The following is a 27,229-nucleotide window of genomic DNA, read 5'->3' on the forward strand; positions in this document are numbered from 1 at the left end:
AAAATTTTCGGGTTGGGTCACTAGTTCTGTTTTTTTTTTTAAATTTGATTTTTTTTTTTAACTTTTATATATATTCGAGTCAGGTCGGGTTGACCCGACCCTGAAATGGGCTAACCCCAGACCCAATCTGAATTTAATATTTTTTAACATTTTTAACCCAACCCAATTCTTACGGTTTGGGTTGGGTGGGTTGAGTAGTCTGGGTTGATCGGATTACCGGATTTTTTAAATACTCCTAATCTAAATTATTAAAAATTTAAAAGTATAGAAACTAAATCGTTACAAGCTAAAAGTTAAAAAATCAAGTTGTCATCAAATTTCAAGAATCTAAAATCAAAAGTTCCTTTTAATCTATTAACAATACAAAATCACATGCAATTGGAGTAAGGACCCATGTGATCGTGTCGGGTCAAAATATCACACATTCCTTAGGCAAGTTTCCATCTTTCAAAATGGGAAAAGTCCTTCCAATCTCTGTGTAATTCCCTTATCTTGCTGCCTTCGAATAATACATAGTTTCTGTACCAAATTATTGAACAAGAATATGCTGAGATAGAACATGGAAAAACCAGATCGAGATCTAGAATACGATTGTAGATACCCTGATGCTGTACCATTACAAAATCTTAAACCAACCCATTGTTTTGTTTTAAGCTAAATACAAAATCGCAAGTCAAAGCATGCATTGTTGAAGCACCGCAAAGGAACAAAAAACGATTAGAGCAGGCTTCGACTACAAAACTTAGAACAAAATCCTCACATTACAGGCTGCTAATTGACAATAGCAAGCCATAATGATCACTAGGGAAAACAGGGAGCTCCAGTGTCTTCATATCTTTTCCCACTTTCTTCTCCTTGGTGTATGATAATTCAGGTATTGATTCGGTCCCAATCATTACAATGGAGTTTACCTTGAAATCTTGTAATTTACAAATAAATCGATCCAAACGCTTTTGCAACGTACGGTTCCCAGATAACATCTTGTTTGATTTGGTATCATAAGTCCAACCATTTTCGCCTGGCCTTAATTCTTCCCAAGCATCAATCCAGCCATCGGGAAAAGGAAACCGACCATCCAACTTATCATCCCAGTTCATGTCTCCACCGAAAATGACATTAGGAGTTTCCTTGAGAAAGTCTATGGCTTCTTTGGCTTGAATGACACGCTCTTTGCTATACATTTGATTCCACTTTGGAGGTGCAGGACAAGGACTCTCCAGATGGCTTGTTGCAACTGTAAATGAAATGCCTTTTTGAACTTCAAGATTGGCAATACAGAGTTCTCTCCCCATTATAGAATTGGGAAATGGTTGACAACTGAAGGATTTCACAGGCAATTTGCTCAACTGCACATTAAAAGGATGAATAATATTATCAGCTTAAGATGCAAAACTATTAAAAAAAGGCACAATACTAGAGTAAGAACAGGTTCGCCACTACCCATCTTCCACCTCTCTGCAGACTACAAAACAACTAATGCGAGAATAAGATTAGGAGATATCTATAAACGATACAGATACATAAAAAAGAAACAACAGTACCAAAAACCTAAGCTCATACTCTGGATTTTAAGAAGGGCTTAAAGTGGTTGGTATTGAATGCTAGACCATAAACGGTCTTTGTGTTTCTGGGTATTCCATTAGCATTTCATCCAAGAGAAAGATATTCCACCAATTAGTAACCCAAGATTCTAGGCTCTTATTAAATGAAAGAGAGATCCACTAGGGCAAAAATGCTATAGATGCAAGATATAGAAGGGGAATGAATGCTTTCTTTACACTGGGATTGAAGCAAAAAATCACTATGGAGACTATATTCAATATTTGGGAAAGTGCATCCAAACCAACCCATCCGTCGAATTTTTTTTTTTTCTTTCGTTAAATTACTCTTTCTTCCCTCTCCAAGAGTCAAAAACTCTTGGAACTTTCAGCATAGTAGTAAGAGATCATTAGAGTTGGTTATATGTGAGTGTGGTGAGTGCATGTTGAGTTAAATTGTAAGTTAAGTCCCATGTGTTGTCTGTATGTGTGGGTCCAATTTAGCGATAACAGACAAGATAGAAGTTTGGTAGAGGGGGTGTATATTATAGAACAGCTACCCATGTGCTGTCTGTGCTTTGGCCTAGAGTTTGCTCTTGGAAAGAAGTGTTTCAACTTTCAAATCTCTCCAAGCTTGATGGTTGTTTCGTGAATATTAATCTAATAGATCATCTGACTGAGACCAGTTTAGTGGTCAGGTCATGAGTCAATCCATAAACATATCAGACTTCAGAAGATCAAAAAAGCACTCAAATAAGAATAACCATGTCTCAATACAATATTTCCCAGAACATCACTAAAAAATGGTAAAAATTCCGAACTACTTCCACAAATTCAAATATACAACAGTATACACTTTCTCAATGATAGGAGAAATGTCAATGTACAGACATTATCGCATTGCTTTGAGTCATAGAGAAAACAATTTGACATAATGTCATCAAACATATCCAAATATCTATTATAAAAATTCTACTTCCCAAAACCAACCCAGACCCAGAGTCCAATTATGATTTAGTTATGTAGGAAATGAAAAATGATCAAGCAAGGAAGGCAACAAAAAGCTTACCAACATACAAAAGTATCCCCTTGAATGAGAATCTTTCTTAACCGAGCAGCTATAAACTTTCCACCAGTTGGTAATCTGGAAGATGTCATATATAGCTGGGGTAACTTCCTGCAGCACAACATAGATATGAAATAATATAACACAAAACTGAATTCTAGAAACACAGACCAAGTAAACTGAGGATGAAAAACCTGAAAACAAATAACATCTGGTGAATGCCGCTGGATAAGTTGTCCAAGGGCTCTCATTCTATTACGCAACTCCAAATCTTCTCGAAACCAAACATTGTAAGTCATAATCTTAATCGATTTCAAGCTTGCCCTAGAACTAGAATCCCCTGTCACCCATCACCCATCACCCATTAATCCAACTTCAAAACCATATTGTACTTGAAGAAACAATAACATTAGCAGACAAATTGGGAACAATAAAACTAACCCATTTCAACAACAGTGTTCGTCGATGTCCTAGTGCCCCGAAATGCGCTTAATTCAGCGAAATCGTCATTGGCCTCCACAGGAACAGGATCGTCCATTTTTCTTTTCTTGCAGGGCTGCAACGGAAAGAACACAGACCCGATAGAAGAATCGGCATTCGCATCTTCACTTATACCAATCAAATCCTTGAAACTCGAAAGCGAGAGGGCCGGAGCCCTAGTACCACAGAGTTCGCAATCGGAATTCTTAAATGGGTTGAGAAATGTGCAGGCCTTGCAGGACCATTTAGGGATTGTCGAAGAAGAAGGAGAAGAAGATGGGGGTGGAGATGGAGGCGATAGACAGATTTTGCAGGCTTCCTTTTGAGAGGATGGGTTTAGGAAGGTGCATTTTTTGCAGGACCAACTAGACATTGGCAGAGAGAAATTGAGAAATGTTCGACGATTTTCAACAGTGCGATGAAGAAGAAAGAAGCTGATTGAGAGAAGAGATTTTGAAGAAGAAGATGCTCCTGTTTGAAACATTAACGATTTGCTCGAGTTTTGCCGCTTCGAGCTCCCACTTGGTAGTCGTTTCAATCTACATGAAACAAGTCGACGCTCGAACGACTTATCGTTTCATACGAGGGAGAAAATCAACTTCGAAATTGACGTGTTTCAAAAATATCTTTAAACTTTAAAAAAAATTTAAAAATATTCTTACATCTTAAAAGAATAGTTCAAAAATAGGTCCGTTGTTAGTTTTGGTTTGAAAATTTTTTATTTCAAAAATACCTTTGAACGGTCAAAAAGTTCAAAAATACCTTTACTGTCAATATATAAGCACAAATCGTTAATACTCATTTCAAATATCCTTGATCTTATAAAAGTTGCATTAATACTCTTAGCATTGTAAAAAAGAAAGTTTAAAAATGTTTCTACTGTTAGTATAGTGATCACTCTGTTTGAAGTTTTCTTGAATTCGAGAAAAACCTAAAACAAATTAAATAAATATCCTCTTTTTCATATAAATACTCTCATTTTTCTTTCATTTGTCCAATTCTTACTTCATTTTATCACAATAAGATATAAACTTCAAGGTAAAGCATAAAATCCTACAAAACTCCAAAAATAAAAATCTCCCTTAAAACATACCCAAAAAAAAAATAACGTATTTGTCTATTAACATACACTCAACTACTAACATATAATCTTGAAACATATAAATCCTAAGGTCCCATTGGTGCTTCCGTTGTTGTCTTTCTTGTTATTATAATCCATATACCTTAATCGAAGGGGGTGATGGTGTTGACAATCAACAAGCGAAGCAATTAAGATCTTAAGTACTTTAATTCCATCAATTTTAGTAATCTAGCAAGCATGGTCATAATAAAGAAAATAGGATTTTAGTAATTATACCTTTGAAGAATTCTTCTTTCCTTCAATCCTAATTTGAATCACCTCTCCAACAAGATCTAGACCACCACTTGATTTTCTCTACTGTTCTCTAGGACCTTAGGTTGGAAGGTGGATACCAAAATGAGTTGAATTTTGAGAATATTTGATAGAGGGTATGGTTTTTGTGTTCAAATGTTGAAGAACTCTTCTTCAACTCAAAAACAGAAAAGTTACTTGTTGCATGTCCTTCAATCTTAGCAATTGATCTGTTTTATTCAACTACCTCATGCAATCTGATTTCATGACATCTTGACACCAAATATGTCAAGCTATAGTGACAATTTTAGGTCCATAGTGGGAAAAATCTACTATGAAATAAATGGATTTAAAACCAATTTTCAAATTTGAAATCCAAAATTCAAATTAATTGATTTTTCAATTCAATTTCTAAATTTTTAATTTAAATTTTCAAAACTTAAATTAAAACAAAAATGGAACTTATTATTTGAATTTTCATAAAATTCAAATTTTCAACTTTAAATAAAATTAATTCAAACAATTAATTAGATAATTTAATTAATTTAATATCAAATATTAAATTAATTAAACACCAATTCCTCAATCATAAATCCCTATTGATGTAATTAATATTTAAATCAAATTTAAACATTATCCAATTCTTCAATTTCGTTTAATTTAATAGTTAAATGTTTAATTATCGTATATAATTACTGATTCTCTTAATTCGAATGTTTCACACTATTTTAAGGTTTAGTTCATTTGTGAGCTATTAGGGATCTAATAGACCTAAAAATCATGGACTCCAACGATCCAAAATTAATTGACTAAACTTTTAGGTCATTCCACTAAAGCTCAGTAGTTGCACTCCCATTACTGTAAATATATTCCTGCCCACTTGATTTAACCATAATTAGTAACTCGACCCTTCACAAGTTGTTCGTAATAATAGCTGGGTCAAAAACTGTTTTACCCCGAGATTACATTTTGCTCCTTAAGTCCCATTAATCCTTTAACAGAACCATTGGTTTATGATCCAATCACCAAACCGAGTCCGTTTCAGGCCAATAAGAGGATAGGGCCCATTGTTCAAGACCCGGAATAAGTACTTAAGGGAACAACCTCTCTACCATAAAATGGGTAGGAGTAAATTCTATCTTACACTTTATGGTCCTAGCTATCTATCCGGTTCTACCCTTGAAATGAGAGGCTTATTGAGCCGACACTGTTGGGTCAATTCTCACCCATGCTAATCTAAGGATAATTCTGAATAAATAGGAGTTCATAATTAGTTCAAGATACTTAGATCATCGCTTTCAAATAGTCAATCTTAAACTGTAATATAACGTTATAAAGTAATAGTGACTTATTTCTCGATCTGGACTTATACAAAGTCTTTGCGTAGGAAGCCTCCACTTGCATGTCTCCACATGAACGATTCAGGATCACGTTATTTGTAATAAATACAAAGTGAGTCGTATCCAATAGTGTTTTTAGAATAGGTACCCAACCTTATCCATATACTATAGACCATTTTGACTATCTACTCGAACTTGATCCATTCTTATGTCTCTACATAAATTTTAAGTACTTATATAATAACCATGGATCTTAGTTTATTGGATTTAGTTTTTACAAGCGCAAGTTACAATTCAATAACAGTTTTATTGAATAAAACTCACTAACTTCTTTATTGCAAATAGAATATGTTTAATTTTACAAACTGCGAATTTTAGGACATACAACACAACATGGGCAAATTTTTTTTAATGAGATAAACAAAAGATTAAACAGTTAACAAGCAATATAGTAAAAGAGGAGGGGAAAAAAAAAAGAGAAAACAAGAAGTAATAGGTCATATATTGAATTAGGGGAGAGAAAGAAATGGGAAGAGGTGATGAGGTGTAGAGAAACGGTTAGAGCATTTTTAATTTTTTTTAAGTAAGGGTACTAATACAAAATTTGAAAGTTTATAGGTATTTATGCAACAAGGTATTAACGGTTTCTATTCATGTATTAACAATGAGAGTATTTTTAAACTTTTTTTTAAAAATTAAGGGTATTTTTGAAACTTTTGAAAGTTCATGGATCTTTTTTAAACAAACCATTAATAGTTTCCATTTAAAACTAACGTTAGGGTATCTTTGAACTCTTTTTGAAAGTTAAAGAGTATTTTTCAAACTTTTAAAAGTTTAATGTATTTTTAACACACTACATAGTCTAAGAACATTTTGTATAATTTAACCTAATTTTTATTTAACCAAATCCGTCCTTTAGTCAAACAAGATCCAACTGAACAAAACCAGTAAATATATCCAAAAAATTGACTTCTAATTTTATTAATTTATTTTTTCGATTTCAACTAAGATTCCATTTAGTCAACCGAGTGGGATCGGAATGTGCATAAAAATGGCTTCTTTAGTACGTCAAACATTTCCTAAGTAATAAACACCATATTATTCTTGCAGGGAAAAAAAAAATTATGTACTTTCAAATTAATAATAATTTAGTTTCTAATGTTAAAAAAATCATCAAAATTGAATATCAATTTTTGCTGTTTCACGATGTAGCCTTTTATACTTTATAAAAATATTGGGTCTCTAATTAATTTATCGATTTATTTATACTGTAAATCTAATTAAATCTTAACATTAATTTCAATTATAGGAAACAAATCGTTATAAATTTTAAAATACAATGACTAATTGTTACATAATAAAGTTCAAGAACTAAATTATTACAAAATAAAGAATATAAAGACTAAATTATTACAAATTTGAAAATACATGAAATAAATTGTTATAAATCAAACTACATAGACTAAATTGTTATTTTATAAAAGTTTTGGACTAAAAGTCATATTCGACCATTTTTATTAAAACAAAAATCTCTATTAACACTTTATTTACCATTTGTTTCAATTCAAGAAAATTTAAGAAATGATTTTAAATTAATTACTTTATTTGGAACGGAAAATATATGAAATAAATATATTTAAAATTTTGTATTGGATGATAATAAAAAAAAGAGAGAGTTAAGAATTTACTAATATAGGTTTTTAACTATGATGTATTAATTGAAAATTAGAATTTAACAAAGTTAACTAATTAAGTAATTTACTTTCAAATCCTATAAAATCTTGCAAAATTCAAATATTTTAGTTAAGAATTTTTTTTTAAGTAAAATAGAATTTAAAATCATTCTACTTCCTACGGTACCGAACAATGGAATTCATTATGAATTGAAAATTTTCAAAATCATGAGGTTCCAAAAAAAAGGCTTACGTTTAACTAATTTTAATAAAAAATAAGATTGAAGGAGTAAAGTATAGGAACTAATTAGTCTGTATGAGGATGTGATGTAATTCTGACCTGGTTTTGAATGTAATAGTACCATTTTAAAAGAATGAAATCAAATCAAAAGTACATAAACCAAACAAAAGATTCAAAGCTAAACAATTGTTATCTCTCTCTTAACCTTCAAACAAAGAAAGTAGCTAATTTTAGGTCATATTCAACAAAAACACTTTAGTAATTAGAGTAAAGAAGGGAAAGAAAGTAGCTTATGAAAATTTCAACTTCCCATTTTTATGTTGACAATTTGAATAAACAAAATCCTGAATCTACCAAAAGGAAAGAAAGAGGCCTTTCCAAGAATCTCCCAAAATGAATTTCAACTCTACCCCTTCATAAAAATATTACATTTCAAAAATAAATATATAAATATATAATATATAAAGCCCTTTTTTTTTTTTTTTAATAATAATAATTATTTTCTACATCAGCCTCCCCCCACCATGGAGCCATCAAAGGAGTGAGAAGAGAAAGAATGAGAAAACTGCAAGCAAAAAAGTATGGGGTCCTTTCTCCAATATTCCACTCATCAATTTCAATCTCTGAGCTGCCACTCCACTGGCTTGAGGGATTTGTGTTGAGTTCACTCTCTCTTTAGTATTATTTTTAACTTTCTTACTGCAAAAACAAACCCATAATACTTGCATGAAACCCACAACCAAAACAAGCAACCAGTTTTTTTTTTTTTTTTTAATTAATTTTTTTTGACCTGTTTGGTAATCATTTGAAGCTCATTTGATAACCATTCGATTTTTAGTTTGTTATTTAAAAAATTAAACCTATAAATACTTCTTCCACATCTAAATTTATTCCTTTGTTATCCATTTTTTTACCAATGATTTAAAAACTAAGTCAAATTTTGAAAATTAAAAATAATAGTTTTTAAAAATTTGTTTTTATGTAAAATTTGGCTAGGAATTCATCTATTGTATTTAAGAAAAATACAAATTATTGTAAAAAAATGGAAAGATAATAGTCTTAAATTTAAAAAAAAACGAAATGATTACCAAACAAGACCTTGATTTTTAGTTTGTTGTTTTTGAAAACTAAGCCTATAAAGACTCTATCTACCTCTAAATTTCTTGATTTGTTATCTACTACTTCCAAATGTTTTCAACAAACCAAGTCAAAATTTTGAAAACTAAGATCCTGTTTGGTAATCATTTGGTTTTTTGTTTTTGTTTTTGAAAATTAAACCTACTTAATCCACATTTCTAACAATAATTTGCATCTTTCTAACTATAATGGTTAAATTCTTAAGATAAATTCCAAAAACACAAACAACTTTTTTGGAAGCTAATTTTTCTAATACTCAAAATTTGGTTTGGTTTTTTGAACCGTTGGTAAAAAGTAGATAACAAAAAATGAAATTTGGAGGTGAAAGTCATCCAATAGGCTTAATTTTTTTTTAAAAAAAACAAAATGATTACCAAACGGACCTAAACAAATAGTTTTTAAAAATTTGACTTTTGTACTTAAAAGAAAGATGCAAATGATCTTGAGAATTGATAAAAAAAGACAGAGCTTTGGTCTATCTATTATTACCTTCCAGGAAATATACAGCTCCCATGACCTGCAAAAACAAACACATTTCCCACAAGTTAGTGAAGCATTCACAAATCACAGGGCACACCATAAAGTAACAGTACCACAAACTGAATATGGGGAGCCCATGTTGCCCCAAAAATCTAAGGCAATTACCTACAAATCTAGGGCCTGGATTGGGAATCTTTCATAATGATGCTGGGGGCAAGAACCACTATGCAATGGAAAAATACAAACCACCCACCCCCACAAGCAAAAGATCCACAAATAAACAAAAAGAGGGAGAAGGACTGCATCATAAAAGTGAATCATACCTCACATTTCTAGAATATAGTATAATGTCTATCCACTTTATATCCTGTGTGATTTTGATTTTGATTTTACCAAAGAAGACCATGATTTGTTGCCTTTTACTTGTATGTTACCAAGATTTCAAGATCTCTTCCCTGTCTGATATAGCTTGTATGCTACCAAGATTTCAAGATCTCTTCCCTTTCTGATAGATATGGAGAGGAAATTACATAATTGTGTTGTACTAATGAGTTGAATATGAAATGTCACATTCCACTCTCTTCAGATTACCTGGCAAGACTTAAGACGAGCTATGACGACAGTAAGGTCTTGTGCCAACGGTTTCACATCCCGTCTTAGATTATCTTATTGAACTTTGGGCAATATCAAATAACACATCCCACCCCGCCTAGATCACCTAACCAGACTTCAAACGAACTGTGACAATAATAGTGTCTTGTGCTAATGTTAAAGTGTCACACTCTATCTCAGATTATCTTATTGAACTTAGGGCAATATCAAATGTCACACCCCACCCCGCCCAGATTACCTAGCAAGACTTTCAGCAGTGACGACAGTAGAGCCTTGTGCTAATGGTCTCATGGTTAAAAAATGCCACATTCCGTCTAAGGTTACCTTCCTAAACTTAGGGTGCGCTGTAACGACAATAGGACTAGATTCAGTGAGATAATCTGGGACTAGTAGGGTAATTTGAGGCAGGTGTGACACAAATTTACTTAAAAAAAGGCACACATCCCAGAGTAAATTAAGCGAAACAATAGCGACCCAGAAACCAATCTTCATTGAAATTTAAGATAAAGAGATGAAGAAAAACTTACTTGGGTCAGTGGTGGTGATCATAGCCAGACCCTTGAAATCACAAGATCCAGCAGTTTTCCCTTCTTTCTGGTAATAGCTATCAAATGCATAAGAAGCATGATTTTTCACATTATTAGGCTGATAACAAACCTCACCAGGCAGAATCTCTGTACAATTAGCTTTTCCAGGTCCACAAGCCCAATCTAAAGCCGTTTGCAATGTCTTTGCATCAAACTCATCCATGGCAATACAATAAGTCTGATTCGTCGTATCATTAGCCAAAAACGTCCCACTTCCTGATACATGAAGCAAATAAACCGGCGTGGAGTTGCCGTAAAACAGCCCCCAATTCGCCTCCGACAACGGCGGAGACCGTAAATCCTCATTGAACAGCTCATAGATATACACACTTGAAGTGATTTCAGGGTGAAATGGGGTTCCACTCCGGTCAAGAATATGCTTTATTAGATTCGAATTGAAATTGTCGGCGTTGTTGATTGTGGCGTACGGCTCTTTCGAATCGCCCTTCGAAGGCCACCCACTTTCAGTAACGAGAACCATAACGTCTGTGATATTGAGATTCTTCATCGAGAAATAAGCAGAGTCAATCATGGCGTCGAGGACATTGGTGTAATGAAGCAGAGTATTGGGATCGACCATTTCTTTAGATGGAACCAAGGGCTTGAATAACGCATTATCAAGAGGAACAACTCCTTTGTTTTGCATAAAAACATAATAAGGGTAAAAATTCATCATCAATGGCGACCCAGTTCTCGAAAGGAACTGAAGCAGAGGAAGTATGAACTGAACCAGGCTTTGGTTGAAGAAAGCCTGCGATGGCGGAAATGGGTCGAGAATAATCGAAGCCGCGTGTGGAGTGGAAACGGTGATTTGGGTATGAAGATTTGCAGCAACTAGGGCATTGTAAAGGGATTCAATAGCAGGAAGTAACAAAGGGGAAGCAGAGGGGATAGTGGTTAAAACCTCATCGCCGACGGAAATGCCGGAAATTAGTGTCTGAGGGTAGTACGCCACCACATTCCGGTCGATCCATGCGGCGGCGGTGGTATTCGAAAACCCAATTGCAAGAAGTTGGTTGTTGGGTACACTGATTATGACTCGAATTTTCGACCCGCTTAGGGCTTTGAGAATATCAGGGTTCGTATCGTAAAGCCTAATGTGAGTAATTTTCTGAAAATGCAAGAAAGAAACCAAGTCTGAAGGCGATAATAGATTCGACACGTCACTCCCAATATTAACCCCAATAAATGGCTGCTTATCGTCTTTCTGCACCTTCTCCCCCTTAATCAATGGCGGAAATTTACCTGCAAAAACCCCAAAAGAGAGAAAGATGAGAACAAGAAGACAAACTTTTACAACTTAGAAGATTTTCATGTCCGTACCTTCCGAAACAGTGAGAAACACAAAAAGGAAGAGAAAGAACAGAGAAAACTTAGAATCTGCCATTGAAATGAGGATGAAGATGAAGGTTGAACTCAGTTACTACGTCATTCTGGGCCTCTGTTTCAGCTACAAATCCTTGCATTATCTAGTGTTTATCAATTCTTTCCCCTGTACTCATTATGTCGGTTTCCTCTTCTGGGTCTGAGTAGTTGACCAAAAACAATCAACAAATTGCAAAGCCAAAGAGAAGACTCCATGGAATGGAATGGAATGGAATTGAATTGACGTTGATTTTGATTAAATGGGGGCTTACTACAGAAATTACAAAGAAACATGTTAATTTACAAAAACACCCTCGTGGGCCAATGTCCTTTTTGGTGGACTTAATGGTTAAGTTTTAGGGTATTCTTGCGCTGGCTTTGTTGATTCCTTTCCTGTGTCGCACGATGGTTGGGCAAAAAAGGGTTAAAGGAAAAAGGGAGGACTCTTTCGGAAGTTTAAACTGTGTGTTGGGGACAGTATTGTAAATTCACAAGGGATTCGAAAAAAGTGTCCGTTCTAGACATTGTTAGATTGCTGTTGAGGAAAAACAGGCTGTCTCTTACACCAAACAAAGAGACGTTACACTTAACACTTCCCAACTCCTGCTGTGTTTTGTTTTTATTTATGGCGCGTGATTTTTAAACATGTCTTTTACCTAATTCACTGGGCTTAATTAACTCCAAAATTTAATACTTCCCAAAAGTTAAAATAAAGAAAATATACTTTTTTGTTAGGAAAAATAAATTATTTTAGCATTATGCTACTGTCCCACACTCTATTTCATAATTTTCCGTGTCATTAGTTGATATATTATTCAATAATTATAGGATAAGAAATATAACTTTTAAAAAAAAGACCATGTCAATTATCGTAGAACTTACCTCATTTTGACCCATTTTTTCGTAGGTTCTATTTAATTTTTAACTGCTACTATTGGACAAATAATGAACGAAGGTAAATTTTCATACCACCAATATCATAGTACTAGAAAAATTTCTAACATGTAAGCTTCAACATGTTACACTTTTACCTTTGAATTTTGAGTCTAATTTTTGTTTAGTCCTAAGTTTGAAAATAACATTTTACTTTTAAGTTTTGAGTTTTGTTTTAATTTGGTTATTAAAACTACCTTGATTTTTCATTAAATATTAAATTTCAATCTTTTCAATTCTTAGTATTAATGTCCATCAAATTAAGGAAAATTTTCTCAAATAGAAAAAATGTCAAACTATTTACAAAAATAGAAAAAAAACACCGATAGATACATCAGTGATAAACTTCTATCCATTTACATCACCGATACACTTCTATCCGTATCTATAAAAAAAATATTAAAATATTGATATTTTGTGTACATAATTTTTTTTATTTTTCTATTTTTGAAAATCTTCCTTCAATTAATTTAAAAGAACTAAACTGATTAATTAAAAATTTATAAATATTTTAAATTAATTTCAAATAACATAAAATAAACTTTAGTAAGAACTCAAGGGAAAAAGCGTAAAATACTTGTCCAAAACACTAGTGTCAAAATCCTTTTAAAACTTAGGATGAAATGGAAATTAAAATACAAATTTAGGGATAAAAGTGTAATTGAAACAAAAATCAAGGAACCAAAGCAAAATAATAATAATAATAAAATTAAGTTTGTTTAGAATGTACTGTTTATAGTAAAAAAAAATTAAAAATGGTTATAATAATGGGATGGGAAGGTAATATGTCATTGTTCATTCAAATATGATAAGAAAGGCAAGGTTTTTGGCCTAAGAAAGCCAAAGGTTTGTATACTAAAAAAGGACAGACATGAACACCCAACTATGTACCTTCTACAAAACAGAGAGTCACGAGCGCTTGAAATAGAATCACGTGACTCTCTGCTCTTAGACCATGAACAAAACACAGAGAAAATAGCAGAAAGAAGACAAAGGAGAGGACATGACATAGAAAAAGTCGAGGAAAATAGTAATTAATAATATATAAGCCATGAAAATCAAAGGTTGGGTTTGAAGATGAAGTTTCTTCAACAAGTGGAGTGGCAGAAAAAAAAGGCATTGGATCCCTTTTGCTAAAAAGGCATAGCATCTTGAACTATAAACTCAATTCTTTATTTTCAATGACAGTAAGCAGGCTTTGTGTTTGGTGGTCGTCAGTCATTATAAACCAAAAAAGGCCGCTTAAATATAGTATTGTATTGGTCAAATAATTAGGCAAAAAGAGGTGGGAATTATACAAACATTTCTCTTCTTCTTCTACTTCAAATAAATAAACGTAAGGTTTCGAGTAAATATTGTGGTTCACCCACCTGACCATGCCTTTTCTTCTTTCCTTTTATCAAGCATAGGACACAGACAATTTTAAGCTAGAAAAATCTCTTCAAATGTAAGAATTAGAAAACTTCCTATCGACGTCAAAATCTCTACTATAATCAATAATGGGTTATAACGAGTTCTCTCTACTCACAATTATAGGCATACAAAATAGATATCTCAAGATTAACAAATCTCGACAACAAGCGGCAACATTAATAGAGAAGAATAAATTTAAAAAGGTTTTACTTGAGGAGAACCAATTATCCACTATAATCTAATTGTGGTAGCTCAAAAAGAGACCTCTATTGTCTAGATTGAAGACCTTCGTATCAAAAAACACGTTATCAAAATTTTAGTTCCATTGTACAACAAATCAACTTCCAAAGAAGGGTTGAAACATGTAACTATATGAAGTGTATTTTTCTTTCTACTTTTCCTCACTCTCGGCAAAACTCTTGATTTGCATAATAATAATAACTAGTTGCTGCTAAGATTTTAATAAGAGATTTTTACATAAATAATCATCTTTGGATCTTATTTTTCAAAAATGTCTTTTCTTTTGTATTTTTTCAATGAAGGCTATTTGTACTTTTTTTTGGACAAATTTACCATTTTTTTAAAAAAATTTTGTTCATAATTGTTTTGTGTATAATTGTGAAATACGGATCTCCATTTTCCTATTTAAGTAAGTGATTAAGAGGTTAATTAGGAGAAAGTTAAATCCTATATTATATAAATAATCTAATAATTTTACAATTGTCATAATAACTGTAATAATTGTCACCTTCTGTGGATCAACAATTAGTAAGAGTGAATGTAAACTATAATGGTTAGGTATTATAGTTACGATAACCATATTTGATCCTAGAGTACGAGTAGAGAGGACCCTAAAAGGATAAAAAGAAGAGAAAACCTTGAAGACTTAAATCCTGAATAGTGAAGAAAGGATTGAAGAACTGAGGAAAATATAGAAAAATTATTTGGGAAAATTCGTGTGGAAGTTGCACGGAGATAAACCATATTCACAGTTGCTAACGAGATTGGAAAGAATGAGAGTGGAGAGAGCAATACCAATGAGAGTGGAGGCAGCGAGAGAATGAGAGAGAGCGAGATTGATTTGAGCGAGAGAATGGGAGAGAGAGCGAGAGTTTGAGCGAGGAAGTTGGAGAGAGCGAGAGTGGAGAAAGTGAGAGTTTGAGCGAGAAAGTTGGAGAGAGCGAGATTGTGAGCGAGAAAGTGGGAGAGAGTGAGAGTGGAAAGAGCGAGACCAGCGAGAAAGTGGGAGAGAGCGAGAGCAGAGAGAGCAAGAGCAGCCTGAACGCCTCATTCAAACGTCACACCCACGCGATCGAAGGAAACCGCCTGTGCATCGAACGACCAGGCAGTTATGCGTTGAATTTGGCCACGATCTTATAGATTATGCATTGAAAACCCTAAATTGAATACAAAAAAATCTTGAAGACGTAAGGACAAATGTCAATTAAAATAAAGGTGTCCGATTAAGAGAAATTCTTAAACCCTAAGAAATTGTGTTGGATGCGTTTGGGAAGAACACATTGAACCAAGGTGAAGTTAGCCTACATCGATAAAGGGAGGATTAAACATTTGGCCATGCAATCAAGTAGGTGGTGTCAACACCATAGGAGGTTTGAATGCCTATAAATTTGGGATTTCATTTTCAAATCACAAATCATAAAATTCGCAAAAAGAGGGGGAGAGTAGAGTGCATTGGACAATGAGGGTGGAGGAGAATGCATCAACTTGAGATGAGGAGATCTCTCAATCTACTTGAGCGTTTGATGTAATTTCAAAGCCATCTGAAAGATAAGAGAGTCTAGTATTCATGGTGAGGCTTCAGAAGCTCTAAGGAATTGGGCTGGAGAATGAGAAAAAGACAGAGGGGTCGAGCTATCGAGTAAGCTGGGTCAGTCTTGATGTTTGGACGATTCCGGCTAAACCATGAAGAGTTATGTGCTAAGATTTTATGGAAAGCTTCTCGAGACATTTTAGAATAGTTTTGTAGAAGGAAGTATCTTAAAATAAGGTATAAAACTATGAGTAATCTAAGCTGTAATTTGGATCTGGATTCTAGGGATAAAAAGGGAGCCCGAAGAAAAGGGAACTATTAGAAAGGCTCCTAAGCAATTAAGGTGAGTGTTATAGCTTTGATCATTAACACATAGTGTGAGTCTTATAGTTTTGATAGTTAACATATGTCGTGAGTGTTATAGTTTTGATAGGTAACATATGTCGTGAGTGTTATAGCTTTGATAATTAACACATAGTGTGAGTGTTATAGCGTTATAGTTTCGATATATCGTGAGTGTTATAGATTTGATAATTAACACATAGTGTGAGTGTTATAGCGTTATAGTTTCGATATATCGTGAGTGTTATAGCATTGATAATTAACACATAGTGTGAGTGTTNTTGATAATTAACACATAGTGTGAGTGTTATAGCGTTATAGTTTCGATATATCGTGAGTGTTATAGCATTGATAATTAACACATAGTGTGAGTGTTATAGCGTTATAGTTTCGATATATCGTGAGTGTTATGTTGCTTTGATAAATAAAGAATATTGTGTGTTTATACGGTGTTGATAGTAAATGCATATTATGAGTATTCACTTAGCTTTATACTCTGATATTGGAATATATGCATCTGTAGATACAAAATACATGCTTTTGGTGATAGGATGATTGCCATGATATTGTTTATGGTCGGCTTCGGTCGGTGGGAAAATATGGTCGGCTTCGGTCGGTGGGAAATAATAGTCGGTGACGACCAACGGAAAATATGGTCAAGTACCTAAGCATGACTAGCGGGATAAATAAAATGGTTGATGTGCACATTGGCGGGAATTGAGGTCATAGGAAGGTTTCCATAGATGATTGTATTGATTGATGATATGATATGCATGCTACGTGTAGCTTTTGGGATAAAGATTACTGGTTGCATGATTATATCTTTGACTGTGCATGAGTTATAATGCGAGTGTTGGCATGTGATTGATTTCCCAAAAATTATGATTTTCAAAGTGAATTTCATCTTAAAATAACCACTCACTGGGCTTAGTAGTTCACATTCTTCAAAATGTTTTCTTAATCCCCCCCCCCCAAAGTAGCGGAAGATGAGGAGTTCTAGGGTGCTACTAAGGTCAAGGTCTGCCACGTGCTCCAATTACACTTCCGGAGAGTTTTTACAGTTGTCGTTGTAAACTTTGTTGTTAAGTCCTTAAGTCGTATAAACATTATATCACTGTCGTAATAAAAGATGGGTCTACTTAATCTGTTATAGTTTATCTCTTTAACTTAATCATTCGGCTGTGTATAAGTTATAGTATGGTATCAGAGTTATTCCGCAAGAATCATTAGGCAATAAGTGTCAACTCAAGGGTTGTTAACTGTTGCAGTTGCATCCCTCTTCAAGGCTGAGAAGGTGGTCTGGGGGCGGGGTGTGACAATAATTACTTTTATTTTTATTTTTTATTTTTATTTTCGTTTTTTGTCTTTGGGTTGTGTATAATCATTATTTGAGTCACCTTTTATTGTACTTTGTGTATTGTTTAATGTGCCCAGAAACGATGTTTCATATTCTAAATCATTTTAATTATTTTTTTGTGTAAAAAACTCTTTTTAATGATTATTGTTCTTACTCTTCTTCCTCTTTCTCTCCTTTGGAAATAGAAAGGTGTGTGTTTTTTCTCCATTACTCGCTTTTTTCATACATTTTCTTTTTTTTTTTCGTTGTTTTCATGCATTAGTTCTCCTACTACCCTCGTCTTCATCTTCGTTTTTTCACATTTTTTTAAACCCTTTTTCCCATTTATAGTGCTTTCATTTCCCCTTTTTAATGGTTTTTAATTATTTTTTTCATTTTTTCTGTAGATTTAATAGGTCATTTGCATGTTCTTCATCAATATTAAAATGAGTTAGTTTGAAATGTTCAAATGTTATGTATACATTTTACTGTTATTTTTGAAGATTTTACTGCCATTTCGTTTATTTTTTTGTTATTTCTGTTAGTTTTGTCTGTATACTGCGATATATATTATGTATAAATTTTTCAATAATAATTATATATAATATATATATATAATTGATTTGTTGTATTATTTGCTTGTATTCTGACATGTATATACGATATATGTGTTATTTTAAAAATAGGCTGAATATACAATTTTTTATGTACTATATGCTAAATATATGATTTTTTATGTATTGCCTTTTATAGGACATCTTACTCTTCAAAATTTATATACTAAAGTATATATTGATTTTGTTGTTATATTTGTTCGTATACTAATATGTATATATGATATATGCATTATTTCAAATTTTACATACTAAGATATATATTGAATTTGTTGTTATATTTTAAACATATATATATGATTTTTTATGTACTGGCATTTATAGGATATGTTACTGTTCAAAATTTATACATTGAGATATATATAGAATTTGGTGTTACAATTGTTTGTATACTGAGATACATATGATATAGAAGTTTTTTTAAATAATCATTCTGCATTTTGTTTCCTTGTATAAGCGAAAACAACATTACTAATATTTGTTTTTGAGACATCTAAACTTTTTCTTTTATATAATTTTGGATTTATTCGTTTTGGTACTATTCTGTTTTTTTGTCTTCATCACATAACTAAGTATATCAATATATTCATACCTTTTTGGTGAACAGTATTGCGTTTCAAAAACGTGGATATCACATGAATATACATGAGTACATTGAAAAAGGTATATTTCGCATAAGTACAAGTATATTATCTATATTTATGTTGTGATTTATAAAGTTTATAATATATTTAGTTTTCTTAGATATTACACACTTTATAGATAATATACTTCAACTATATTCTTTAACTTAGTTTGGTATTATTCTATTTTTTGTCTTCATTGTATTCTAACTAGATTTAATATGAATATGTTTATTTAGTGAACAATGTTCTTTTAGAAATGTGTATATCATGAATATACTTGACTATATTGCGAGGTATATTTCATATATTTTGAAATATATTCTTTATATTCATGATGTTATTTATATAAAAAAATATTTTGCATATTTTCACTGTAGGTTTATGTTGGGGTTGATGCCCTAAATCTTGTAGGGTTTTATAGTTTGTAAATCTTGTATGAGCAAACTTGTATGTGATTAAAAACATTTGATATTTTATTCACTTTGTCTATGAAATATATGATATTTTAGTTACATTAACCACAAACCAATAAAGTAACATCCACGATTATCATTGTAACTTAAACGTGTATGTGGAGATGTACAGGTGGATCATGTTTAAGTGATAACCTAAATGGTCTGTAGTATATGGATAAGCTGGGTATCTTATCCTGATAACACTACGAGTATGACCCGCTTTATAGATGTTACAAATATTGTAAAGTGCTAGAAATAATTTGATCTTGATCATTCATGTATCAGCATGCGAGCGGGGATATTCTATATAAAGGAATCTGTATAAGATTGGACTATGAAATGTTTAGTCTCATTATATAACATCGTTCATAATAGAGACTTTCATTTCACTAGGATGACCATAGGTAACATGACCTTAATCCTCAATAAGTTGTGAACTCCTGCCTATGAAGGCGGTCCTTTCATTTGTATGGGTGAGAGTGGCCAAATCATCGACTCAACAAGCCTACCATTTTGGGATTCGTCTGATTGAGGAGTTGGGAACTCAACTACACAAGATGAAATTCATTCCTTCCCCAAAGCAGGGGTAAATAGATAAATTGCTCCCTTAAGAACTGATTTCAGGTCTTGAACAATGTGGCGTCACACCCTTTTCTGGCTCGAAAGAGGTTTAGTCATAGTAGAACTATGATCTATCGTTCATTAAAGGGATCAGTGGTACTTAAGAAGTTAGAGGTAACTACAGGGGCAAAACGGTAATTTGACCTAGCTGTACTTACGAGCAATTTGTGAAGAGTTATTGTACTATTGATTGGTTATATCCAATGGATAAAAAAATATATCTGTAGTGCAAAGAGTGCAACTGTCAGTCTTTAGAGGAGTGCCCGACAGTTAATGGATGGTGGATAATGTAATTAAAGAGTTTAATTAATTATTCATGTATCGTTGGAGCTTCAAGCTATAAGTTCATAAAGTCCCCTTGGTAGCTCAAAAGGATAGTTGAGAATAAGTTTTTGGGTTGATTTGAATTGTTGAAGTTAATAAGAGGGAAATTATATATGATATAATTAAATTGATTCAATTATATATGATATAATTGACATAATGTATTTGATACATTATAGTTTAGTTGGAGGAATAAATATTTGAATATGATTCAAATATATTTTTTATGAATGAGATTCATAGTTGGTAAATTTAATATTAAATGTGATTTATATTAAATGCCATAAAATAGAGAAAAAGAACTATAGTTTATATTGTATATGATGCAATATTAAAACTATAAGTTATAAATATAATATGATAAGTTGGTTATCATATTTATTTATATTATTAATTATTTGGATTATTAATCTCTTTTTCTCTCTAATCACTTTAGTGGGAGGTTAGCTGGTTGGCAAAATGAAATAAATAAAATATGATTTTATTATTCCAAAAACAAGGCACATGATTTGTGAGTGATCTATATGATAGATTGAGAGCTTATATGATAGAGCTTTAACACTACACAATTAAGGCTTCTTGCTATATGATAGTTCTTCTTCCTCAATCGTCTTCCTCCTCCAAATTCACACTCCCTCCTAACCAAAATAGCTAGAATCCACCACTCCTGGGTTCTCACCCTGAGAATACTAAGGATACCAACTGGTAGTATCTTCTCTATTTAGTTCGAATTTTCTTGCTGTTCAAGGGGTTCGTGATTGTTCGAGGGTTGTACAAGAAACGTTCTTCAAAGGTATAATTACTTGAACCATTTTATTGTTTAAAAGCATGCTGTAATTTTGTTAAGTTGCATAATCTATATGTTTTACTGTAAATGTTTGTTTTCAATCGAAATGGAATTTGGACGATCCGCTTCCTCTCATGGATCTTGTAAACCGAGTTCCTTCAATTGGTATCAGAGCCAGGTTGTAGTTATGATTCCAAATTCCATTTGCTGTATTGAAATCGTTTACAGTTTGGTGAGTTTTCTTTTCTGCATTACGTTTAATCGTTAAATGTATGTGGATGGTTATTGATGGATGTTTACGGGATAGTTGTCACCATTTTGGCTTTCTGTTTAAATTACAAAAGTTAATTTGTAAGGGCCCCTACATTTTTGGGCATTATTCTTGCAATCAAATTTGTATTCGTTTTGTTTTTTGAGTCATTCTTAAAGCTTCAGACGTGAAGGTCGCAGTGCATTTCAATGGAGAAGACAAAATGTGGTCGCATCGTGTAGCTAGAGCTAAACGATCGTTTAGATTTTTCTATGCGTTTGTGTAGAATTTTCTATATGATCCTGTAGCATCTGCTAAATGATCACATAGCTAATACTACGCGATCATGTAGAGTTTTCTACTCGATTGTGTTGCATTGGTTACATGATCGCGTAGGCGCTCGAGGGATAAACGATCGCACGGTATTTGATACTTGACGCAACATGCATGCTAAACGATCGTGTAGACTATCATGCTCATTAATGACGGGAAATTAAAAGTCAATTACTCGAGAACTAAAATTCTATGGACGCAATATGCGATACATGTCTTAAGGTATGCGTTGATTATCATGCGTTGATGGTCATGCGTTGGAATGACTATGCGTTAACAAATGTATGCGATGACCATGCGTCCTGACACAAGTTTTCTTACGCTCATGCCAAGTATAACGCGAACGCAAGTTTCTCAAATGATCCAAGGTCGAACTCAGGGACTTGTAGCTGGATGAATGCGATAATGTGCATGCAACGGTTGAATAAAAGAATGATGGAAGGGTTTCTATACTAACACTACTCCTACTCCTAACTAACAGACAACGCAATGAGAATATGAATGAGAGGTAGAGACACGACAACTATTGACATGAAACAAATGAATGGGAAAATAGATAATATGTGGAGATGTCTTCATTGCAATACTTAAGAGTGAATGCAAGGGCAACCTTAGTCAACGCGAGCCATGCGATCATGCTACACACACTTGAGCCTAACTCTAGGACGTATGCGATGTATATGCGAAAGTGTCGAGAAGCCTATGCCAACCTAAACCCCTATAACCCACTCACGTGCTCTCGCCACATGAGTGTGATGGCCGCATATCACCACCATATCCTACTTCCTGGACGCATGCAATATCCTATCCGTAGGGTGCATACGTTGTGTGATGGAAAACGAAACTTATTCCTAAGTCTCCATTCTTGCTTATGCAAACCTAATCTAGCTCTTTCGAGCATCGATTCTAACCTAGCTCTCTCGAATCTTAGGTTCTTTCTTTAGACTCTCTCCGGAGTAGCTCTAAAGGTGCAATGGATGCATACATAAGACAAGGTAACCACATGAACTTGGCTAACGTAAGATTATTCCTATCTTTAGTGAATACTTGCTTACATTGCTTAATGCGACCAACCACTTACCCTCCAGACAGTTAGTTGTTGCTAATTCTACTCATGGACAAGTGTGCTACAGCTTCACACTAAGCAAATAAGGTTTTCTCACACTCACGCAACACACACCTTCCGGTGGTTTGCTACATGCTTCATATCTCTAATCCACATGACTAAGTATGCGATACTCTAGCAATCTCACTAAATGATGCAATGAAGTTATGGATGCTAAGTAAAGAAAGATGGAGATGGAATCGAAGGATACACAGAAATGCATTGAACATATAATGTATTAATTCCTTAATCACAAAATGTAATACAATACAATATAAGAAAAGGAGAGAAAATGAAATGATCAACTGGAAGCAAAGACTTGCTTCCAGCGGATATACGTCAAGGCTACCAGTGGTGCCATGGATGGGCGGTGGAGCTGACTCTCCCGATATCTAGCTCCAGTCGAAGGCTCTGGTCGTCACTCGGAATGGATGAAGGAGGTGAAGAACTCTCAAGCTTCTTCTCACGCATTTTTCTGGATCACAAGTATCTGCCCTAGGCGAACCTTAGGCGAAAACCTTAGATGAATTGAAATTCTGCTCATCGGCTTCTTTATATAGAGCCTAGATCGCCGACAACATTAATGGACTGCTCTGATTATGACATTCACGGCGCGTTTAGTCTTTTTTGAATCTCTGCAGCTAACTGATAATTTGTAGAAATACAAGTTATTTATGTTACCTTATCTAGATATTGCGGCCAAAAGTTAGTGAATATGCACCGATTGTATGAAACTTAGCTTAGAATTACAATAATTATAAATGATCGCAATTACACCCACTAACACCATGAAAATGGAAGACAAGCCGAATTTACTCTGTTTTGCAAGAAACCAAGTCACTGCTTGCGCTCAAGGCTCACGAGAAGCTGATCAACGCATCTTTGTCACATTGCGCTCATTAATCAACAATAAAGAGATGATTACTGCAATGACGGCGCAATGCGACAGTCGATCCAGAGCTAACTTTCAACCGCACGCGGTAATAAAAATAACACCGTATGTGAACTCATGATCGAAAGATGTAGTTGAGCAATGCAAAAGCAGAGGATTGAGACACATGTACAATTAACGCTTGTGCAGAATTAACGGTTTGATTGAATAACAGAAGGAATAATATCCCTCCATCTTCGGAATTACCATAACAATCAGTGGGGACCACAAGGCTGGAGTCAAAGACTTGCAGCTATAAATAGCCTAAAGATTTCGGAGAAAACTTATGCTACTTGATACGGGGCGAATTGCTGCTAAAGTGTTGAAAGAAAAGGCTGAGCTGAATGCTTAATTGAAGAAATCTGGAAAGAAGACGAGACAAGGCTGCAAGGTGAGTCTCAGATCTATTCTGCCAAATACTCGATTTGAAGCTCTGTGTAAAGACCCCTGCTACCAGTTGAGCAAGCCTGAGAGGCAAGCTCTTCCTACCATTAGATCCATCTTATCCGGCAAGTAGATCTCCATCAAATTGGTGCCAAGACATTAGCGCTTTTTTGTATCTATTCTATTTCTTTCATCATTGTATTTCACTTTCTCTTTATTTCTTCATTCACACACCATGTATCAAATGCTTAATAGACATATTAAATGTTTCGATAGCTTTCATATACCATTCTCTGTCTATTTCTGTTCCTCCGTTAATCACTTTCTCCATGATATATTTTTAATCCCATGATAGTTAATATGAATCAAACAAGTACTTAATCTGTGTTAAAGGTATAAAATGCGTTTAGCTAAAGCATGCTAGACGACATCTTCACCTGTGAGAGCAGAAGTGAAGATGCCATTTTAATCTATCGAGAGAGGGTTTGAAGAATGCGTTAACTAAAGCGAGTAGTACTTCCAGACATGGAAGCAACTTTTCATTCATTACGTTATTCTCTATTTCACCATAGACATGTGGGAGCGTGGTCGATCACTGAAAGGTGTACGCCAAGAGAAGAGCGAAACTGTATTTATAGGTTCAGTGCAATTGAGGAATTGCGTTGTTTATGTTATTTATCTTTCTCTTTCTATTCTATTCATAAGACTTTCCGCCGCATCCCATGTTCTTTGCATAACCTTCATAGCTAGCCTTGACCCCAACATCTTATATCATGAGCCTGTATCTTGTATCATCTAGCTTAGGTTTATTGTATTTCATTTTACTATCGCATTTTTACTGCTTACTTTCTTTTACCGCAATTTATTTACTTGTACAAACCACACTTTTTAAGATTGAAAAATTGGTCGCATATATCACGAACATACTACAATAACCTAAAACAATCCCTATGTTCGACCTCAAATTACACCGAGAAACTTGCGGTGGAATTACACTTGGTTCCATCGTAAGGGAACTTGTGACAACGCATGGCATACTACGTGAATATCCACAATTAACACATATCTAGTAGTAGTATCGCATAGAACATCATCAATCATACACATCAACGTTTTTCCACCCAAACAATTTTATGGCGCCGTTGTCGAGGAACTGGTTATGGGGACATGAACTTGCATCATATGCATCCATGCATTGTGTGACATAAGATCAATTTTTGCACAACAAGTTTATGGCGCCGTTGTCGGGGATTGGTTAACGGTTTATTGTTTGAGTGTGTTTTTGGTATTTTGCAGGACAGATCTCATTGTACTGGCTGTTCAACGTGGAGAGCAGCCTGACGGTTTATGAGTCTGAGTCTTGGTGCTGAACTGGAATTCAAAGCTGCCCTGAGATCGAGCGTACTTTCCGTGCAAGGGCATGTCAGAATCGAATTAGGCGAAAGAAGGCAGCCACCATGGCGGACACAATGAATAATGCGGTACCGGTTGTAAACAAGGGGTTGTTCGACCGACTCAGGATCCTGTCTTCCTAGCAGCTGATCACAACATCCCAATGCGTAATTATGCGGCACCCAATTTGTATGACTTTTCGCCTGGAATCTTGAGGCCGACTGTGGAAGAGAACGCGCGTTTTGAGATTAAGCCGGTAATGCTGCAAATGATTCAAAATACCGGACAGTTTGGGGGTCTGCAAGGTGAAGACCCACATGCCCATCTAACCAACTTAGTCGAGATGTGCGGCAATTTTTCCTTACTTAGTGTGACCCTAGAGAATATAAGACTGTATTCTATTCCCTTACACCTTGAAGGACGAGGCTAAGAGGTGGGCTTACTCACTAGAGCCAAATGAGATCACTTCATGGGAGCAACTAGTGGAACGGTTTTTGAAGAAGTTCTTCCCACCTGCCGTCAATGCAAGGTGACGAAAGGATGTGTTGAACTTCGAATAGATGAAGAATGAGACCCTAAGCACCGCCTGGGTGCGATTTAGGAGACTGGTGAAAAACTGCCTGCATATCGGGATCCCCGATTGCGTCTTGATGGAAACGTTTTATAATGGCCTGAACAGAGCAATGCAGGCTGTTGCTGATGCCCCTATGGCAGGAGGTTTTATGGATAAGACATACACAGAGGCTAAAGTCATCCTTGCAGCATCTCGCGGAATATGGATAACTGGATCGACGATGGATATGTAGGCCGAGACGCCGAGAGAAGGAAAAATGAAACAGCCATTGTCCCTGCGGAGACATTGAGCACGTTGGCCACTCAAATTACCGCGATGACCTCGATCCTCCAATCAATGGCAATAACCAAGGAGCCATTGCTCCATAATCAATGCAACCCTGAACCGGCTTAAGTGACCGCAATCAATTGCATCAATTGTGGAGGGGCTCACGGAGCTGACATGTGCCCATTGAACCTTCAGCAAGTGTGTGCTATCCAGAACAATCCCTTCAGCAACACCTATAATCCGAGCTGGAGGAGTCATCTTAACTTCAGTTGGGGAGGCCATCCCAGGAGGGCCAGTTAACCATCAAGGGCGTAGTAGAGGGAATCCGCCTTTTCAACACAATCAAGGGCAATCAAGACTGCACAACCAGCAACCGTCATCATCTAACACCTCGAGAAGCTTATTAGAGACGCTGCTAAAGCAATATATGGATAAAAACGACACAGTGATGCAAGTGCAAGCGTCTTCAATAAGGAATCTAGAGACCCAAGTGGGTCAGCTAGCCTCTGAGCTAAGAAGTCGAACACCGGAACATTGCCTAGCAATTTAGAATTCCCGGGATCTACAGGAACGGAGCAATATCCTTAAGACATTGAGTAGGCAAGTCTGATCGCTACGGAGATATGGATTGCGATCACTCATGACAACGCATTTTTCGGTCCATATCTCAATACTATGTTTAATGCTTTATTAAATTGATGTCTCTTTGAATTTCGAATTTTGTCTTCAATTCCTCATTTATTTTTGACTTTATGAATTTATTTCCTCATTTATTTCTTTGCATTTAATTTTGTCTCGTCTTTAATTCCTTGACTTTTTTCTGTAATTAATGTGTTGAGCTTTAATTGGTGATTGATTGAGTAAAAAGAGAGAATTATTT

At 34.5% G+C, this 27,229-nt stretch overlaps 2 protein-coding genes across 2 annotated transcripts; both read right to left on the bottom strand.

Annotated features, from left to right (window-relative positions):
- Positions 1-575: 575 nt before the first annotated feature.
- LOC120082628 (tyrosyl-DNA phosphodiesterase 2) lies at positions 576-3,638 on the bottom strand. Its single transcript, XM_039037881.1, has 4 exons — positions 3,046-3,638; positions 2,799-2,944; positions 2,608-2,715; positions 576-1,346 (listed from the first exon to the last, which is right to left on the bottom strand). Exons 1-4 carry the CDS (start codon positions 3,566-3,568, stop codon positions 762-764), a joined length of 1,362 nt encoding a protein of 453 aa, XP_038893809.1. The 5' UTR covers positions 3,569-3,638; the 3' UTR covers positions 576-761.
- A 4,362-nt stretch (positions 3,639-8,000) lies between these two features.
- LOC120083447 (glucan endo-1,3-beta-glucosidase 1) lies at positions 8,001-12,132 on the bottom strand. The gene is made up of 4 exons (XM_039039215.1): positions 11,850-12,132; positions 10,467-11,771; positions 9,337-9,364; positions 8,001-8,409 (listed from the first exon to the last, which is right to left on the bottom strand). The coding sequence occupies exons 1-4, from the start codon at positions 11,911-11,913 to the stop codon at positions 8,244-8,246; spliced, it is 1,563 nt and encodes a 520-aa protein (XP_038895143.1). The 5' UTR covers positions 11,914-12,132; the 3' UTR covers positions 8,001-8,243.
- Between the last annotated feature and the right edge of the window lie 15,097 nt (positions 12,133-27,229).

This window comes from Benincasa hispida, chromosome 8, assembly GCF_009727055.1.
Source record: "Benincasa hispida cultivar B227 chromosome 8, ASM972705v1, whole genome shotgun sequence".
Taxonomy (NCBI): domain Eukaryota; kingdom Viridiplantae; phylum Streptophyta; class Magnoliopsida; order Cucurbitales; family Cucurbitaceae; genus Benincasa; species Benincasa hispida.

What these genes read in the sequence shown, in the direction of transcription:
- LOC120083447 (XM_039039215.1), bottom strand. Translation starts at nt 11,913, where the DNA reads ATGGCAGATTCTAAGTTTTCTCTGTTCTTTCTCTTCCTTTTTGTGTTT. An exon ending in GTTTCTCACTGTTTCGGAAG is followed by an intron (nt 11,772 to 11,849) that starts GTACGGACATGA and finishes GGGTTTTTGCAG; the next exon opens with GTAAATTTCCGCCATTGATT. An exon ending in AGCTGTATATTTCCTGGAAG is followed by an intron (nt 8,410 to 9,336) that starts GTAATAATAGAT and finishes TTGTTTTTGCAG; the next exon opens with TAAGAAAGTTAAAAATAATA.
- LOC120082628 (XM_039037881.1), bottom strand. Translation starts at nt 3,568, where the DNA reads ATGTTTCAAACAGGAGCATCTTCTTCTTCAAAATCTCTTCTCTCAATC. An exon ending in GAACACTGTTGTTGAAATGG is followed by an intron (nt 2,945 to 3,045) that starts GTTAGTTTTATT and finishes GATGGGTGACAG; the next exon opens with GGGATTCTAGTTCTAGGGCA. An exon ending in GGGGATACTTTTGTATGTTG is followed by an intron (nt 1,347 to 2,607) that starts GTAAGCTTTTTG and finishes TTTAATGTGCAG; the next exon opens with TTGAGCAAATTGCCTGTGAA.